The sequence below is a fragment of the Rhinatrema bivittatum genome, chromosome 4, assembly GCF_901001135.1.
Source record: "Rhinatrema bivittatum chromosome 4, aRhiBiv1.1, whole genome shotgun sequence".
In the NCBI taxonomy this organism is placed as follows: Eukaryota; Metazoa; Chordata; class Amphibia; order Gymnophiona; family Rhinatrematidae; genus Rhinatrema; species Rhinatrema bivittatum.
Window position 1 is genome coordinate 351,972,116 of NC_042618.1, and position 20,099 is coordinate 351,992,214.

General features: G+C 44.0%; 1 protein-coding gene across 4 annotated transcripts in view; it reads right to left on the reverse strand.

The window, feature by feature from the left end:
• Positions 1-5,869: 5,869 nt before the first annotated feature.
• The window catches only part of MMD (monocyte to macrophage differentiation associated), a 69,476-nt gene continuing 55,246 nt past the window's right edge, over positions 5,870-20,099 (reverse strand). For all 4 annotated transcript variants that reach the window (XM_029600685.1, XM_029600684.1, XM_029600682.1 and 1 more), the window contains one exon: positions 5,870-8,235. In XM_029600685.1, coding sequence (XP_029456545.1) covers positions 8,032-8,235 — 204 coding nt within the window. In that variant the 3' untranslated portion in view covers positions 5,870-8,031. The remainder of the gene's footprint in view (positions 8,236-20,099) is intronic.

Genomic DNA, 20,099 nt, shown 5'->3' on the forward strand with positions numbered 1-20,099 from the left:
GGCTCGGACGATGGTTTTGTCCGAGCCGCCGTCAAAGACTCTTTACGATCCCCTCGGTCCTGAGGGGGAGAAGAGGGTGTCGAAGGCCGAGAAGTTGTCGATGCCGGACGGTCACCGGTCGGTTGTCAATGCTGGTGCGACGTTGACGATGCCGGTTCAGATGACGTCGATGCAATGGACGGATTCGGAGTTTGAGCACGGAAGAGAAGTCCCATCTTCTCCATTCTGGCCTTGCGACCTTTTGGTGTCATTAGGGCACATTTGGTGCAGGTCAAGACATCGTGCTCTAGTCCAAAACACATTACATAGACTTTATAAGGGTCTGTAATGGACATGGTACGAGTACAGTCCGGGCACTGCCATAGAAAAAAATCGAGCCGCGGTACGGTCGACGACCAGTAGGCCACGAGGGCCAAACTTGAAGGTAAATCGACGGAAAATGGGTAAAAAGTTACTGGAGTACTGCGGACTGAAAAAGTTAACGGAGGGACCGCTGTGGGGCAATTTAACTTTTAATAATTCCGCGAGGAAAATTCCTGTCAGGAATCCTTGCAGAGCTCCTTAACCGCGTGGCTACTACTGCGCGGAAAAAAGAAGACTGAAGAGGGACTCCTGCTGGCTGCAGGGTTAGTGCCATGCTGGGCATGCCCAGTAGGGGCCAAAGTTCTAGAAACTTTGACAAAAGTGTTCCGTGATTGGGCTCCATTCTGTGATGTCACCCATATGTGAGGACTACCATCCTGCTTGTCCTGTGAGAAAATCAGTTACCACCTTAGGCAGGAATTTAAGGTGTGTACACAGGACCACCCTATCATGAAAGAATTTTGTATAGGGCAGATACGTAACCAACACCTCACTAACCCTGCACGCCAACGTGATTGCCACCAGGAAGAGAACCTTCCAGGTCAGGAACTTAAGATCACAGGAGCGCAAAGGCTCAAAAGGGTCACATATGAGTCGTGCCAGTACGACGTTGAGGTCCCAGAACACAACAGGAGGCTGAAGGGGAGGCTTCAGCTGAAGCCAATCCTCCAGAAACTGCCCCACAATGGGATGCACAGAGATGGACATACCACCACAACCTGATGGTAAGCGCTGATGGACTCAGGTTATTCTGACAGAGTTGGTTTTTAACCCAGCCTCCAAGAGGTGCCACAGATAGTGAAGCAAACTCAGAGTGGGGCAGGTGAAAGGATCCAAGCCATGACCCTCATAAGAACATAAGAAATTGCCATGCTGGGTCAGACCAAGGGTCCATCAAGCCCAGCATCCTGTTTCCAACAGAAGCCAAACCAGGCCAAAGAACCTGGCAATTACCCAAACACCAAGAAGACCCCATGCTACTGATGCAATTAATAGCAGTCGCTATTCCCTAAGTAAACTTGATTAATAGCAGTTAATGGACTTCTACTCCAAGAACTAATCCAAACCTTTTTTGAACCCAGCTACACTAACTGCACTAACCACATTCTCTGGCAACAAATTCCAGAGCTTAATTGTGTGTTGAGTAAAAAAGATTTTTCTCCGATTAGTCTTAAATGTGCTACTTGTTAACTTCATGGAATGCCTCTAGTCCTTTTACATCTACTCTTTCAAGACCTCTCATGATCTTAAAGACCTCTATCATACCCCCCCTCAGTCGTCTCTTCTCCAAGCTGAACACCCCTAACCTCTTCAGCCTTTCCTCATAGGGGAGCTGTTCCACCCCCTTTATCATTTTGGTTGCCCTTCTCTGTACCTTCTCCATCGTATCAGATGGAGAACCTCCTCCACTTCAGTCGATAAGACTTCCTGGTGGAAGGTTTCCTGGAAGCTATCAACACCTGAGACACATCATCAGCGAGGTCCAGGGGCTGCAGGACTAGGTGCTCAACATCCAGGCCATCAAGGCTAATGCTTGGAGGTTTGGATGGCACAGTCTGCCCCGATCCAGTGTGATCAGATCAGGAGAGGTCCCCAGCTGGATGGGATCTCTGACTGACAGGTCCTGAAGGAGCAGGAACCAGACATGTCTGGGCCAATAAGGGGCCATGAGAATCATGTTCCCCTGGGTCCTGCTGGAGCTTCAATAGTCTTCATGACTGGTGGAAGAGGATACGCATGCAGGAGACCCGTGCCCCATTGTTGGGCAAAGGCGTCCGAGGCTGAAAGTGTGTCTGTCCTGAACAGGGAGCAGAATTTGTTGCCAGAGGAGGTGGTTAGTGCAGTTAGTGCAGCTGGGTTCAAAAAAGGTTTGGATAAGTTCTTGGAGGAGAGGTCCATTAATGGCTATTAATCAATTATACTTAGGGAATAGCCACTGCTATTAATTGCATCAGTAGCATGGGCTCTTCTTAGTGTTTGGGTAATTGCCAGGTTCTTGTGGCCTGGTTTTGGCCTCTGTTGGAAACAGGATGCTGGGCTTGATGGACCCTTGGTCTGACCCAGCATGGCAATTTCTTATGTTCTTATGCTGTAAACGCAGGAGTTCTGACGGCTCCTGGACCTGCTTCCACAGGTTCCAGTTGTACTGGGTCATATATAGTTGGTAGGAGGCGATATGGCCGATGAGCATAGTGCCCTGATCCACCTTCCTACCCAGAGCATCCAACATCCTATGCTCTCTCCCTAGAGGAGCAGAGGCATGGGTGCAAGAGCGCTTGGCTTTTTTAAGGGCGGACTCCAAAATAATCGATTGGTGCAGGAGATGGTACCTCTCAAAACCCAACGTCTATTGGACCAGGTAGATGGATTCCGCCTTACAATTAACTGGAGGAACGTACAAGGGGTGTTCCCAGATCCTGAGGAGAAGTTCCTTAAAAATACCATGGACTGGTTCTGCCATTTCCTTTGGAGTACGCATGAACTGGAGGACTTCCAGTATTTTGTGTCAGGTGCCCTCTTCCATGAGGAGCCGAAATGGGATGGCTTCAGCCATGGCCCGGAGAAAACTCGCAGAGGAAAGATACTCTGGAGGAGATCTACACCTCTCCTCTGGCTGAGAGAAGATCTCCGGAGTCCTCCGAAGTGGATTCTGAGGTATCATCCCCCTGAGGGGACATATGGGGCCTCTTCCTCACTAAGGTCACCTGGGGGCCAGCATGGATGGACCCTACCCAGGCCTGTTTGGGCACTGAAAGCATTAAAGGCACTGAGATCCCTGATGGTCGCAGGACGGGATCAGGAAACTTTGGCTGTGGGCCCAATGGCTCTATAGGCGCCAATGGCCGTCGTAAATCTTCCTCTTCGGAGGATCCAATAATGGGTATTGCTCCAGAGGGGGGCATCGGAGGCCGCTGAGGAACAGATGGTCCTCCCGGCACAGACTGCATCAGAAGGACAGCTAAAAAGGATGTCTAGATGCTCTAGCAGGGACACCAAGAGAGACAGCGAAGGCTCCAGCACAGGGACTGGTGCCGATGATGGTTTGATACCTTGCAGGGCTTGGAGCACCGCCATCTGAACCTTGCAGTCTAACTCCTCCTGAAAGCCCAGTGAAGTTAGGACAGAAGGAGGCATCACCAGGGCTTTCTTGGAGCCCTGATGAGGCTCAGGTGCCCGGCCTCGTTATCTGTGGGGAACGCCTGGGACTCCTGGGTCCAATAGATGACAATGCCTCTTCCAGAGTTGCTTCGGTGGTGGTATGGTGGCCGCTGATGCTGCACTGGTCCCGGGGCCATGTTCAACAGTACTGGTGACTGCAGCAGTGCTTGGCCCTGTCTTTCCCTGGCACTGAGGAGGCTGAAGATCCCATCTGGAGTTCAATGACACTGAGAAGGCCTATCTCTGGCTCCTCTTTCATGAGACGGACCCGCTGGGGGAGTGGAGAGAAATGGCGTATCTAATAGTTCCCTTCAGCCTCTAGGTGTTGATGCCTCTGATGCCGGAGTCGATGGATCAGACTTTTTGGGACCAAAAAGCTTGTCCATTTTATCCAGCCAGGCATGATGGCCTTTGGGGGTCATCTGATTGCACAGATGCCACCCACAGATGTCATGTGATGCCCACAAGCAGAGGATACAGACTTCATGTAGATCAATGATAGACATGGTCGGCGGGCACTGGGGGCACCGCCATGAAAAACAACTGGTGAGCTGTCAATGACCGGAAGCCGAGGAGCGACATGCCAGGAATCAACCGCAACGAAGGTTAAAAAAAAAACCAGACACCTACTACACCGCTGGACGGGCACAGACCGGAGGAGGGACCCAGCGCAGAAAAAAAGTCAAAAAACAAAATGGGAACATTTTGAAGGAAAAGTGAAGAGCAGAGCTCCAGAACCACGAGGCAACTACTTTAGGGGAAAAAAGACTGAAGAGAGACCCCGCGCCTGGACACGTGGTTAGCGGCATGCTGGACATCTTATGATGTCACCCATCTGTGAGGACTACCATCCTGTTTGTCCTACAAGAACAAGTGATTCCATTCCCTATGAGAACCTGTGATACTGTACTAAACACAAATTGCTCCCAGGGGCTCAGAGGATTTGCTTAAAGAAAATTTAAAATATGGTGAGAACTATCATTTAAATTATTAGAGGATGAGCATTACTAATTGTGCATAGATTTAAAAAAAAACAAAACAGATGTATAGTTAATGAAATAAAATAAAAATAATATTTATTGGAGAAGATTATTATATTTTACAAAAGGACTTCTCCCACCATGTCTGTGGAACAATTATTTTGAAAATAACATTTGTTTAAAAGTTTAATTGTGGCCAAAAGGATTACCACTAAGTATGTAGTATCAATATCACAAAGGTATAATTTCCAGATAGATTACAGTGCCTGTCTTAACACTTCCCAATCCAACTTTTGTTTATTATAGGGGTAAATCATGGATATTCTAGTATTCTTCAACTTTTACCATATAAGATTGAGGTAAATTTTAATATTGTAGGTGCCAGTTCCATGCTCCACACGTCCTCAAATTTGGACCTGATCAGTGAGCTTTCCTAGACATCATTATGCCTCCGAGAGACAGGCAGAGGGGATGGATAAAGAAGCCCCCCCCCCCAAAGTGCTTTTTCACATTAGTTGAAAAATGCTAAAAAAAACAAGAAAGGCATTTGTTCCAAGAATGATGCACAAGTTTGAGGACCCTCAGGATATAGCTTTGCTGAAGTTTATTACTGAGAGCAAAAATGTGCATAGTAAAATTTATTTTTTTGCTGGCACTTTCAAGGCACAGTTTAATTAGTAAGTAGTTTTAAGAAGCTTTCTAGAAGAAAGGATGTAAATATTGAAGTAGGTCAAGATCTAACAGTGAATAATCCTCTATCACCATGCTACTTAAACTTTTATTAGGAGGTTCCAAAGAAGACAGTTTTTCCTTTCAGTTTGCATCTTGCTGAATGGCTCAGAGTGGTCACAGTACTACAAAGCTTTTCATCTTTGTACCGATTCAAATCCCACCTCAGGTGGCCTATGGGAGTATGTAATCTTAATCCAGTTCCTGGGGCATATAGCAGAACCATTCACATCACTGCTCCTGTCAGATTCCAATGAATCTGAATTCTGCTGCACATCATGGACTTGTGATAAGTACAAGAGAATAAAGAGACCTTGCCATGCAGTACTTGGTACTTTTTTTCTTTGGTGTTGCCTTATCCAACCATAAAAAGATACATTTTGTCCAAAAATGACTTTTTAAAACAAATCCATACACATGAATAACTCTTCCTGCAAAAAAACAAACAAATCTATTCTTCCTACTGCCAGTTCCAGAACTTGCTGTCTTAATTACAGCACAAAACTTTCCAGTTAAAAGTAGAAGTACTTTTCTTGTTTTTTTTTTTCCCCAAAGGCTAACTGAATTTTAGCTATGTAAGATTATAGCTCATGGTAAAGTACATTCAACAAAAGTGCAACTACTTGAACAAGCTCACAAATTTTACAAAATATATTTATTGCAGAGCTCCCCCATTAGAAATGTTTTAATATTTTTCAATTTGGTTATATTCAATCTCATATGATAGAAATGAAGTGTTTCCAGCACAACAACCATTTATTTTACCATGTTCACTTAGATACCTTAAAAAGGACAAGACAAAAAGGTCAAGCTACAGTTTATAGAGATTAGTGGTTTTGAATGGTATTTAAAACAGAGAATCTAAATCCATACAAGCAAAACAAAATATTAAAAAAAAAACATATAAATGGCATCAGCTGTTTAACAGAATCGTTCATGTTAATTGTCTCCACTTTCCACATCTGCACAATTTGCTCCATGGAAGGTTTACTTCATTTACTGTTTTGCTTCCACTAGCTAATACTATACTGCGTTTGACTTTATATAGCTCTTGGTTTTCTAAGATTTTTACCCTTCGGCAGTATTTACATGAAATTATAGCATGCAAAAATACACAAATCTTCAACAAAGTTTAAGAGAACTACTCTGATTAAAGAGACAAATGAAAAATCAAAATAGACAAATTGTTTTTAAACACACAAAAATGAGAATTAAAAAAATTAAATCTTAATATAAGACATTTCATCTATAAATGGGATAATCAGATAAATATAATCACAATTCAATCTCTATATTCTACTTGGTAGCGTGTGTTCTAAATCTTTACTTATCACAGAGAACTAGAACAGTCTCTCCAGGGTAGTTGCTAGACAAAATGGTACCTGGAGCAAGAGAGTGCCAGTGCTCCCCTTTTGCATGCTCACACAGTGACTCAAAAGGGCAGCATAGGGCCCCTTACCCACCCCCAAACCAACTTGGAACCCAAGGCAATTATACTGCTTGCCCACTCCAGTGGGATGGCCTTGATTCTTTTAACAGCAAAACATGAAAGTTGGCTAAACTTGTATTAAGCATCCAGGCCACTATCCTTCTCATTACTACAAACATGGGAACATTGGGAGAGGTAGGTAGGTGTTGGGAGAGAGTGCTACAAATTTTCCCTTTCAAGTCACAAACCATTAAGTTTTAAATGCTCAAGATACCAGTCAAAAACATACCTGTTTAGACATTTCAGCACCAAATACAGTACATCAATGAAAATACACGTAGCTTAGGAAATTGCCAAGTAATTTTACTTTTACTCCAAAAGTAATATTTTTGTTATATCAATATTTAACAAAATTAGGCCCTTGCACTAATACTGCTAAGGTACAGAAATTGGCTACTGTGCAGCAATCTGCATCAAAAAATACTGGAGTTAACTTCCAGATGTGCAATACTGTTAGGTTTCTACTGTTCAGAGAACCACTTCTGGTAAAATACTCAAAAAGCTCTCTATGCTACAGCTCCGCATGTTACTGCTAAAGCTGGGCAAAAGAAAAAAAAAATGGCAAATTTCTGTACTGGCAACACACCTTTGCAGAGGTATAAATGCGTTTGGAATGTATGTGTACTTTGCTAAAATATAGGATTGCTCACATGCTGTATCAGTTACCCACACTGTCAATATAGCATGTGGCTTTTTAAAAAAAATTACAAAATGGAAAGTTTCTGTAAAACGAGATCACATTCTTGCAGGTAAGTAGACATTTTTTGAAATGGCTCCTGGACGATGGTATAATACATAGCATACAGAATCTGCTATTGCATCCATGCATCACAATTAGGATTTCAGCTTAAACTTTGTAATAATTAATGTCATAGAAATACAAATACAACTTTTCTGCTTTGTAAACATCAGGTAGCCAGTTTTAAACTTGAATTTCTTATTAAACCTTCCGGTGCTAGCAACTGCAGAATACTGGACAGCAATGGGATTCTTGCCAAAGGATATCCTGGCAGCCAGCGTCAAGGAGTTAGTCTGGAATGGATATTTTTTTCCTGAAAGGACAGTGTCTTAGCTGGTTACCTGTTGTGTGAAGAGCAAGTCCAGGAACACAAAATGATATGGAGACCAAATTCCCCCTCTCCCCCCCTTAACAAAGAAATACAACAAAAAACAGCCTCACTTCACAGTAAATATGTTCAGAAAACAAGTCTGTGCAATTTCTATTTTCCTGTGCAATTTTTCAGTTTTTCCTATTTCCCCTGAAATTAACAAGTCATAATACTGTTTCTGGGGCCTCTCTTGCAGATTTCATCAAAAATGCCATAGCAGGTCTGCAGAAGAGCTTTTGTAAAGGTATTTCCAAATAGCATAATAATGCACTGCAGCTGCGATGGCTACAAAAAGGTGCCAAATAGCATGGGCAAAAGGAATTATTCCATCACTCTTGAAAAAGACCACTCCCAAGCAATAAATGACTCCTCCCCAGGCCAGTTCATGAATTCCATCAGTGTTATTCTGTTGGGGAAAAACAAAAAGAAAGTCTTAGTCTTATCTTCATCTACCTGGTCACATGCTTTGAAATATTCTTAAGATACATACTTTTAGAGGTTCATTCAACTAAAAGGATTACTGAATGTTTTAGCCTGTTTTAAATTGGATGGCTCTTTACTTTAGAATTAAATTGCAGCAACAAATACGTAGAACAGGGTTAGTCAACTCTGGTCCTCAGGAAATAGGCCTGGTTTTCAGGAGATTCACAATGAATATGCATAAGATAGATTTACATACAATGGAGGCAGTACATGCAAATTTCTCTTATGCAAATTCATTGTGGATATCCTGAAACTGTCTGTGGCTCTTGAGAATCGGAATTTGTCACTCCTGTTGTTGATTTGCTTTAGAGGAAATTAGTCATACTTCCTAAATAAGGTTTGCTATAAACACAGAATGTTTTAATTGCCCTGCATAATGGCATGCAGTATAATAACTGGCTACAGTACTACCAGATTTGTCTTGTATATATAAAGCATAGTACAATACATTATATTTAGGGCTTCTGATTTTAGACATTTATAAATTGTAAATTTTGGTGTTTATTTTCCAGCTAATTAGGAATACTCTGGGGATACCAAAAATCAATTTTTATTAGTGCTTTTTCATGATGCAGATATTACTGTTTGGTACTTTTTCCGACTGAATCAAATATTTACATTTGCGCTGTTGTGGTTCTGAGGAAAAAGTGTGGAAAGGGGACAAACACAAAAGCAGAAGATCCAGAGAAGACAAAGGAGGGCTAACAGAGTGTATGGGAAAGTGGTATTTTTCTAACACCTGATTTTTTTTTTTTTTTTTTTTTTTTGCAGCAGGGGTATTTTATTGGTGTTAAAAACCTAAAATCAGAAGCCCAAATTATATTGTCACAGCCACATTTAAAGGCATTTCCACAGGTAAAACTGTTTTAACTACAGAAATGACCTCTTACTAAGAAAAAAAAAAGCCCCCTTTCATATGAAGATAAATGTACTTGTGCAAGTCTGCTTTGAAGATTAGGTTGAAAAAATGCATGTTAACACCGATTCATCCCCATTATCAGCAAATAGTGTTCCAAACAGACAAATATAGTCAAACATTCTTTTTATTCACTATTACAAAAAACTTGTGTTTGTGGCATTGTGGACCCTTGGTCACTGTGGATATGACTCCGCCCATGGGGAGGAGCCCCGTGGGGAACCACAGCGAAAGGCTAAACTCAGATAGCAGACACAGGATGAAGGGAAGGCTTTATTGTACTGCTGTAGATAGATGGCATGAAGCAGGAAGGAAAGGCACTGAGGTCCACGAGGTGCCAATACGTTCAACAGTCTCAGATGCTGAATCTCACCCAGATGTTCAAGAGAGGTGGAGACACGCTGTGCGGGCAACGCCGAGCCTGATGGGTGTAGTTGGAACACCGGATCGTAGAGGTACTCACAAGAGTGTAGTCGTCTTCGTGGTAGTAAGATGGTGGGACCGAAGGTCTGTGGTACAGGATACATAGACTGGTAGGTCCTCGAGGAGCGAGTACCTGATCAGCTGGAGATCCTGAAAAGAATAAGAGCGAGAGACCCCCCCGAGGAGCGGTTGTCTCAGTAGAGGCCCCAAAGGGTGATGGAAGCGAGAGACCCCCAAGGAGCAGGTGTCTTTAGCTTCTAAAGGAGCGAGGCCCTTGGAGTGTAGAGCAGTGTCTAAGCGAGCAGCTTAAACCGAAGTTCTTGCTAACTCAAAGGTGATAGCAAAGCGGAGGCTTTAAAGACCCGGAGGTATTGATGTCATGCGGTGGGGATGGCCCCGAGGTTCCCACCATGACATGTATTTGAGCATAAGAGATGTGCACGCGCGCGCGCCCTAGGCGGCCACAGGAGTGAGCATGGTGGACTGGAACGCCCATGCTAAGCTGGATATGCCGAGGCCCTCGGCACCGGAGGCAGCCAGCCTGCCCAAGGAGAAGGAAAAGGGAAGAAAAAAAAAAAAAAAAGAAGAGGTAAGGCGGAGCGGTCGCAGCCGTTGGCGACAGAAAGACGCAACAGTACCCCCCTTCAAATAGCCCCCTCCAAGACCTCTTCTAGGTGGTCTGGGTTTTCATGGGTGTGCCAGATGGAATTGACGTACCAGTTTTTTTTTTTTTAATCTCTAATGTTGGCCAGTGGATCCCAGGAGTTCTCTTCTGGGCCATAGTTCTCCCATGAGATGAGATGAGATATTCCCATTTCTTGCCTCTTTTACATACATCAAGGATGTAGTCTACGGCATAGTCGATGTCATTTTCAGTATCCAGACTGGTAGGTTCTGGGGTTTTCTTGGAGAATTCGGAGAGCATCACTGGCTTTAGTAGAGATACATGAAATGCATTATGTATCTTCATTGATGGAGGCAGTTTTAGACTGTACGTCAGATTCCCTAATCGCCGAAGGATGGCAAAGGGTCCCACATAGCGAGGTACAAATCTTGCAGAAGGAAGCTTAAGTCGAAGGTACTTGGTGCTTAACCAGACTTTGTCTCCGGGCTGAACCTGTGGTGCCTTTTGATAATGAGCATCATAGGTTCTTTTTGCCCTTTGTCCTGCTTTGAGGAGAAGCTCCTTTGTTTGTCTCCATAGTTGGGATAATTCTGCTGCCGTAGCTGGGCAGCAGGAGAGATCAATGTCAATGGAATTGGCAGAGAAGTTAATGGTTGTCTTCCGTAGATAAGCTGGAAGGGGGAAGACCCCATCGCGGTAGCAGGATGCAAATTCATGGCAAATTCTGCCCAAGGAAGTAATTCAGCCCAGACATTCTGTCTAGAATAGACATAGGATCGCAGAAATTGTTTCAGCATTCTATTCATCCTCTCAGTCTGACCGTTAGACTGAGGATGGTAGGCAGAGGTTAAATCCAAGGCGATGTCAAATTTTTGACATAATGCTCTCCAAAACTTTGCAGTAAATTGTACTCCTCTGTCAGATAGGATATGCTTGGGCATCCCATGAAGGCGGAAGATGTGTTTAATAAAGAGAGTTTTGCTAACTCAGTAGCAGAGCGCAATCCTGGGAGTGTTACAAAATGTGCCATTTTGGAGAAGCGGTCAACCGTGGCCCAAATGGTGTTATTTCTGTTGGATGATGGCAGGTCCACAACGAAATTGGTTGCTATATGCGTCCATGGTTCATCCAGCGATGGTAGAGGCTGTAATAGGCCCCAAGGATGCCAGGGTGGTGGATTTTGCTTGGCACAAACAGCACAGGAACCCACATATGCTTGTACATCCTTTTTCATGGTTGGCCACCAATAGTATCTTTGTAACATAGCTAGGGTACAACTCTGTCCCAGATGGCCTTCCAGACTGGAATCGTGTGACCACTTCAGCTTTTTTCTTAAATTTCTGGTGACCAGAGTCTTCCCGGTGGGTACTGTGTGAGTGGCTGCGAGAACCACTCTTTTGGGATCAATGATATGATGGGGTTCATCCAGCACATCCTGAGGGGAGAAGGATCGTGGAAAGGGCATCAGCCCGAGTGTTCTTCTCTCCTGGATGATACTTCAGAAGGAAGTCAAATCTGTTGAAAAATAGAGACCATCTTGCTTGATGGTGATTGAGTCATTGAGGATGTCAAAGGTACTCCAGATTCTTGTGATTGGTGTACACTGCAATTTGGTATTGTGCACCTTCTAGCCAAGGACGCCTTTCTTCAAAAGCCAGCTTGATTGCGAGTAACTCGTCGCCTACCCATAATTTTTCTAGGCAGGCAAGAATCGCCTTGAGAAGGAGCAAGGATGGAGCACATTGGATTCACTGTACTGACTTAGAACCACCCCCACACCAACGTCTGATGCGTCGACCTCCACGATGAAAGGACAGTGTGGGTCAGGGTGGCGGAGACACGGCTTCTTCTGAAAAGCCTGAGCATCAGAAAGGCTGATATGGCTTCTGGAGACCAATTGGCAGGGTTGGCTCCCTTCTTGGTCATAGCGGTTAGAGGGACTGTCAATGACTAGTAGTTTTTAATAAAGGATCGGTAGTAATTGGTGAAGCCCAAGAAGCGACGCAGTGCCTTCAGACCTGTAGGTTGAGGCCAGTCCTGGATACTTTCTAATTTCTTAGGGCCCATTTGAAAACCACTCTTAGAAACAATGTATCCCAGAAAGGGTACAGACTTTGTAGAATTTGCATTTTTCAAGCTTAGCGTATAAGTGGTACTCCCGCAGGCGTCTTAGGACTTTCGCATCCTTCTGATGAGTTTGCAGATCTTGAGAAAAGATCAGTATATCATCGAGATATACTACCACACATTAATAAAGTAAGTCCCTTAAGATGTCGTTCATCATATTTTGAAAGACTGCAGGTGTGTAACTTAAACCGAAGGGCATGACGAGGTATTCAAAGTGCCCATCATGGGTGTTAAAAGCAGTCTTCCATTTGTCTCCTTCTCGAATACGCACCAAGTTGTAAGCTCCCCCTTAAGGTCTAATTTGGAGAATATTTTGGCTCCTTGGAGCCTATCAAACAGTTCAGAAATTAAGGGCAGGGGGGTACCTGTCCTTGTTGGCAATCTCATTCAGACCCCTGTAGTCAATGCAGGGGCATAAGGTGCCATCTTTCTTCCCTATGAAAAAGAAGCCTGTCCCGGCAGGAGATTTGGAGGGTCTGATGAATCCCTTTTGTAGATTTCTTGCATATAGGTAGCCATCGCTTTAGTTTCAGCTACTGAGAGGATAAACTCTTCCTTTGGGAGGTTCTGAATTAGGTTTCAGATTTATGACTCAGTCAAACACTCTGTGCAGTGGAAGAACATCAGCTGCTTGTTTTGAGAAAACATCCTGGAAGGAGGCATATTGTGGAGGTAAGCCAGGTAATGATGGAGTGGTGGGCATGCAAATGAGCAGTGAAACTTCTGCAAGGCACCAACCATGACAGTCTGAACGTTGCCCAATTAAATTGTGGCATATGGTCTTGAAGCCAAGGCAGCCCCAATACCACCGGATGCATAGCTTTTTCCAATACTAGAAAAGAAATGGATTCTGAATGTTGAGCTCCAGTGCTCAGGCCAATGGCCTGGGTGGTCAATGAAACTTCTCCAGGAAGTGCTGCTCCATGGATAGAGGACAATAGCAGAGGCTTACCTATTGGTGTGGTAGGAATCCGTAGATGTTCAACTAAGCGCTTCAGAATAAAATTACCTCCTGCACCTGAGTCAATGAGCGCGAGAGTCTGAAATTCAAGACCTCCGCAGAGCAGCAATACTGGTAAGGATAATGGAGGAGTAGGAGAGGTGAGGCCCAGGAGAAGTCCTCCTGCAGATCCTAGGCCCGTCAGTTTCCCGGACAGATGGGACAGGTTTGGACTGCGTGGCCCAATTGGCCACAATACATGCATAACCCCATGCACTTGCGGAAACGTCTCTCCTTGGAAGTTAAGTGGCTACAGCCTAACTGCATAGGCTCTTCTTCCTCTAAGGATGCAGATGGTAAGCTAGAAGCAATCGATACAGGTTTAGGACGGTTAGCCCCCACCGTAGACTTTCGTGGACTCTTTGCCTCCAGAGTTCGGTTGCGGATGCGGCGGTCAATTCTCCCAGCCAATTCCATCAGAGACTCAAGGGTATCAGGCAAACCACGAGCCACTAACTCGTCCTTTAAATGAGAGTTGAGGCCCTCCATGAATATGGCACGTAAGCATCCAGGGTTCCAATGTAATTCAGATGCTAAAGTCTTAAATTCAATTGCAAAGTCAATAAGCAGCTTGTTACCTTGCTGAAGACTGAGCAAAGCATATCTGGCGAGCCGGGTCACCATAAACAGACTTAAAATGTTTTAGGAATCCTGGTAAGTCGTTCAGGATAGGATCTTCACGTTCCCATAACGGTGAAGCCCAGGCCAGGGCTCGTCCTTCTAGGAAAGACAGGATGTAGGTGGTCTTGGAAGCTTCAGTGAGAAAGAGGGTAAGCTGTAATGAAAAATGCATGCTGCATTGATTAACAAACTCTCTGTACATCTTGATTTCACCCATAAAGCGGGTGGGTGTGGATAAAGGTACAGTGGTCTTGAGGATTACCACTGGGGACAACAATTCCTTCACAGGAGGAGCTGAAGAATTCAGTCAAGCATGTAACTGATTGAAGGGAGTAGCTAGGCTCTGCAAAGACTTTTGTTGTTCCGTGATCCGCTGGGCTAGGCCAGGGATGGCCTGCAGGGCCACAAGCTGAGCAGAGTCTATGGAGTTAGCAATCTGTTGTGTTTGTGGCATTGTAGACCCTTGGTCGCTGTGGAGATGACTCCGCCCACAGGGAGGGGCCCCGTGGGGAACCACAGCGATAGGCTAAACTCAGATAGCAGACACGGGATGAATGGAAGGCTTTATTGTACTGCTGTAGATAGATGGTATGAAGCAGGAAGGTAAGGCACTGAGGTCCACAAGGTGCCAATACGTTCAACAGTCTCAGATGTAGAATTTCACCCAGAAGTTCAAGAGAGGTGGGGACCCATGGTACGGGCAACACCGAGCCTGGTGGGTGGAGTTGGAACAACGGATCGTAGAGGTACTCACAGGAGTATAGGAGTCTTCTTCCTGGTAGTGAGATGGTGGGACCGAAGTTCCGTGGTACAGGATGCATAGACTGGTAGGCCCTCTAGGAGCGAGTACCTGATAGTCCGGAGATCCTGAAAAAAATAAGAGAGAGACCCCCAAGGAGCAATTGTCTCAGTTAGTAGAGGCCCCGAAGGGTGATGGAAGCGAGAGACCCCCCGAGGAGCGGGTGTCTTGAGCTTCTAAAGGAGCGAGGCCCTTGGATTGTAGAGCGGCATCTAAGCGTGCAGCTTAGAGCGGTCAGAGTAGCTTAAACCGAAGTCCTTGCTAACCCAAAGGTGGTAGCAAAGTGGAGGCTTTAAATACCCGGAGGTATTGATGTCATGAGGTGGATATGCCCCAGAGGCTCCTGCCATGACGTGTATTTGAGCGTAGATGTGCACACGTGCCCTAGGAGGCCACGGGAGTGAGCATGGCAGACTGGAACGCCCACGCTAAGCTGGAGACGCCGAGGCCCTCGGCACCAGAGGCAGCCATCCTGCCCAAGGAGGAGGAAAAGGGAAGAAAGGCAGAGCGGTCGCAGTCATCTGCGACTGACGAATGCAACAAAAATATTCAGTTTTACTATAACATTCTGCTCTGTGTAAAAAGATGAAGGCTCCTTTGCAAGACTAAATTCAGTTTCTATGACTCAGACTTAACATGGATACCAAGTAAAAAGAACTAGTAAATACTGCCATTTTAACATGGAAGCTTTCATGGACTATCAAGGAAATGCCTTTGCTAACTTTTTGAAGTGCCTGAAATGTAGAATATAAAACAAACACAAACATTTCTGCTGACTAGTTTTCACACAAAATTTTACTAAAAACAGGAAGAAAACATAAGACAACCATTCCATGATTATGATTGGCACTACAAACCATGGTCCCTTTAAATTGCACGTGTGGGACCTCACACAGTCCCTTCGAAGCACAGCTGTATGTAGATTTGTCAGGACCAAGCCCACATTTTCCTGAGAGGACATGAGGAGACCGAAAAACGAGAGAGAAAACAGGTATGCTGCTTGCTCTGCTGATTTATTTAATCAGTCTTGCATTTTGCATCTTCAAACAGTTATATCCAGTGCAAATTTCATAACACTATCAAAATACAGTAATAAATAATCACAATACAAAAGACAATACACATTTAAAATCATGATTTAAATGCCATAGTAAAATACAGTGTTTTCACCTTTTTTCTAAATAATTTGATGTCTCTCTCAACCCTCAATTCTGCTGGCAATGCATTCCACAACTGCAGGCCTACATAATAAAATAATCTAGCATGTGTGCTCTGCAACCTATACATACAGGCAGCTGGTAATTCCAACAAACTAGCACCTGAATATCTCAAGGAGCCTACTGGTTCAGACCAGAATAAGGTGTGAGCTATAGTGCAATTAGCACCAGAATACAGCAGTTTATGAATGAGAACCAACATTCTAAATTGAGTCCTCCATTTCACTGGCAACCAATGTAAGGAACATAGAACGGGTGTAATGTGATCATGGTATCTAACTCTATTGATCAACCTGGCATCAGTCTGTTGCAACAGCTGAAAGGTGTTTAGAGCAAGTTTGCTTACCGTAAATGGTGTTTTCCATAGATAGCAAAATGAATTAGCCATAACATGTAGGTGGTGTCATCCGGCAGTACCAGACTTGTCTCTCCAAGCTGTAGAGCTTTGAGTATTGAGCATGTGCAGGTGTTGCCTCATGAGCTTCCTCAGTCAGTAGCAGACCTGAACCTAACTATGTAGTCAATTCTTCAAGGCGGCGGGCAGATATTCCATGGCTAATTCATCTTACTATATATGGAAAACTTTGTTTATAATAAGCAAACTTACTTTTTCTGTTAATAAGCAGGCTGAATTAGCCATTACATGTGGGGAGTTTCCAAGCTGAGGGTTACTTAGTAAGCAATCCAGACTCCACTGTGGAGAGTGGACTACAGAGAGAACAGATTGCACACAACAGCTTGCCCAAATCTAGTCAGTCTTTGGATTGAAGACCAAGTCGCAGCTTTGCAGATATCACCGATGGGTACTTCTCGGAGATGAGCAACAGAAGCAGCCATAGCTTCTACCTGATGAGCCTTGACAGAGTCTAAGTTGAAGTCCTGCTAAGTCATAGTTAACCAGCTAGATAAAGTTTGTTTGGTGACCACTATTCTGAGGCAGTAAGGGTCGTGCAGAGCTGGTTGGTTTAATGAGGAGGAAGAGTAGGTCTTCTGCAATATGCCAAGGCCTGTTTGTGGTCCAGAGTGTGGAGGCTCTCTCTCCACCATGGGCATGGGGTCTTGGGAAGAAGATAGGTAGTTCTATAGATTGATTAATATGGAAAGCTGAAAATATTTTAAGTAGAAACTTTGGGCAAATTCAAAGAACCACTCTGTTGTGATAGAACTACAGATACTGAGAGTAGTGGAAAAGAACCTAGAGCTTGTTAACTCTTCTTGCTGAGGTGACAGCAATGAAGAAAAGCAATTTTCCAAGTCAAGAACTTTAAAGAAGCAGATTCCAATAGTTTGAAAGGCAGTTTCATCAGTTGAGAGAGGACCATATTGAGATCCCATGGAATAGGAGGCTTCTGTATCGGGGGTTTGATGTGCCAAAGTCCTTTCATAAAACAAGATAAGCGGATGTGTGGAGATTGGCTTGTCCAATAAGGTGTGTTATAGTGATGGTGCTCAGATATACTCTGAGGCAATAGCGAGGCCTAAGTTGGAGAGGTGAAGCAAGTACTGTAAAAGTTGTGGAGGCTCACATGAAAAGTGAATAGAATTATGCTGTTGGAAAAATCTTTTCCATTTCTGCTCTGTTTTGGCAATGAGGAGTATCTGTGGAAAAGCATATATGACACTTTGGCCCCAGTTGAACAGGAAAGTGTCTTGTGGTTGCTTGACAGAATAGAGCAAAACCAATTTAAATTTTGTGTTTTGCTGTGATGCAAACAGATCCACTGCCGGTAAACCCCAGAAGTCGAATAGTTTGTTACTGATTGCTGCAGAGATCATTTTTTAAGTCAAAACACTCTGCTGAGTCAATCTGCTAGAATGTTGGAGACACTTATTAGATAAATGTACTACAAGATCTCATGATGAGGATGTTCTGCCCAGTTCTAGATTTTTAGTGCTTCCTGACAGAAAAGCCACAAGCCTGTTTCTCCCTGTTTGACATAGGACATGGCAACCTGATGGTTGGTTTAAATAAGGATGCTCTTCTTTCAGAGATGATGTGTGAACATGATGAGAGCATACTATATTGCTCTCAACTCCAAGAGAATGATTTGGAAAAGGAATTGCTGAGGAGATCAAAGTCATTGGGTACGGAAAGATCTTACATGGGATTCCCTAACCACTGGTGGAGGCATCCGTTGTAAGGATAAGCTGATGGAGAAGTAAAGTGGATCACCATTCTGGAGCATGTGGAGATGTAACCACTGCTGCAACTCTCTAGCCATCTGTGGTGTGATTCACACTTGAAGTTGAGTGAGTTGATTCCATTGAGATCTCATACCCCATTGGAGGTAATGGATGTGAAGATGGCCACCATATGACCCAATATTACAAGGAGCTTCCTGGCCATAGACCCCCAATTGGACAGCTGTGTTTGGATGAGCAAGGACATGGTTGACATCTATTTGCTGGGCAGGAATGCTTTCTGTAGGGAGGAATCTCTACATGTCCCTATGAACTTGAAGCACTGAATGGGTTATAGATTTGATTTCTCAAAGTTAATGAGAAACCCTAAGCTCTGCAGAAGACGAATCATCCAATCTAGAGAGTGGAGTATTGCTTCTTGAGACTGTGCTGTGATCAGACAATCATCAATGTATGGGGAAGACTTGCAAACCCTGGCAGTGTAGCTGTGCTGCTAATACCACAAGGCACTTTGTGAAGACTCTGGGCGCAAAAGAGAGGCCAAATGGAAGGACTTTGTATTGCTAGTGGGACAAATCCACTTAGAATCATAGGAAACGCCAGTGGGACTGATGGATTGAAATGCGAGTATAGGTGTCTGAGATCCAGGGCACACATTCATTTGTCCTGCTGAATTGTGCTGAAGGAGTTCATTTTCAATTCCTTTGGGAGGAAAAAGGCTTCTCAACAAACATAAGTCCAGGATCAGTCATAATCCCCCTGACATTTTGGGGATGAGGATGTTTCTGGAGTAGAAAATCTACATGTGTTGTGATGCAGGAATAATTTCCACAGCCTGATACTTGAGAAGAGATTGCACTTCCAGATGGATCTATGGGAGATGAGATGGATCCAGAAGGGGAAGCAATCAGCGTGGAAGGGATGGGGGCCAGGAAAATGCAATCTGTACCCATACTGCACATTGTTGAAGTACTGAATTTGTCCTATCAAAAGGGAATTGGTTGACAGTATCAAATACTAGCCCCCTGGTTTGGCTTGGGCCTGCTGAGTGTTTTTGGCTGACACTGTCTAGGTCTTGCTAGAAGTTCTGCTGACATTATGCTGGAAGAGATGGAAGTGGGTACTATTGAAAAGGCCGGTAAGGCCCTCTGTGAAAACATGGGCATTTCTACAGGTAGTATGGATGCTGCAATGGGGCAGGTTGCTCAGGTGCTAGGAAGAGAGATTGTACCAATACATTTTGGTCCTTTATCTGGGAGACTGTTTCTCAGAACTTCTCTCTGAAAAACATGGATAGTCCACTAATTTTTTATGGACGTCCTCTCAGATAGAAATTGCCACCCCATACATAGCACTCCAATAGAGATTGCAGAGGCCCATGAAGCATAACTGAACAACCCATTTACAGAATGGAGTAGGTGTTGAATAAATTCTTCCACATCCCAGAATAGTTGAGGAAAGGTACTCTGATTGGAGGAAGGTAGGTATGGCTTCAGCTTCTGAAGACAACCATGAATGTACTGTACCATGTAGAACTGATGGATAGAAATGCAAGTGGAAAACATAGTGCTCTGGAATATCTTCTTATTGAAACTGTCCAGAATTTTGTGATCTTTACCAGGTGAGGAATTAGAATGAATATGCGTTTTCTTTAATTTTTTCATAGTAGATTCCACTATGCCAAAGCTCAGTGACTGCTGGACTCGACACATTAGGTCTAGTTTTTCAGATGCATGGGAACATGAAATTAGCATTTTCCATAATTTCATTAGCAGAACTTTGAAAATGTCACGAACTGGTAAAGGTGGCAGGTTCAGCCAGTATATCCAGAATTTTGAGCAATCCAAGTAGCTATGTACATGGGTCCTTATCCTTGCATACATAAATATCCAGTGCTGCTCCTAATTTTTCAACAAA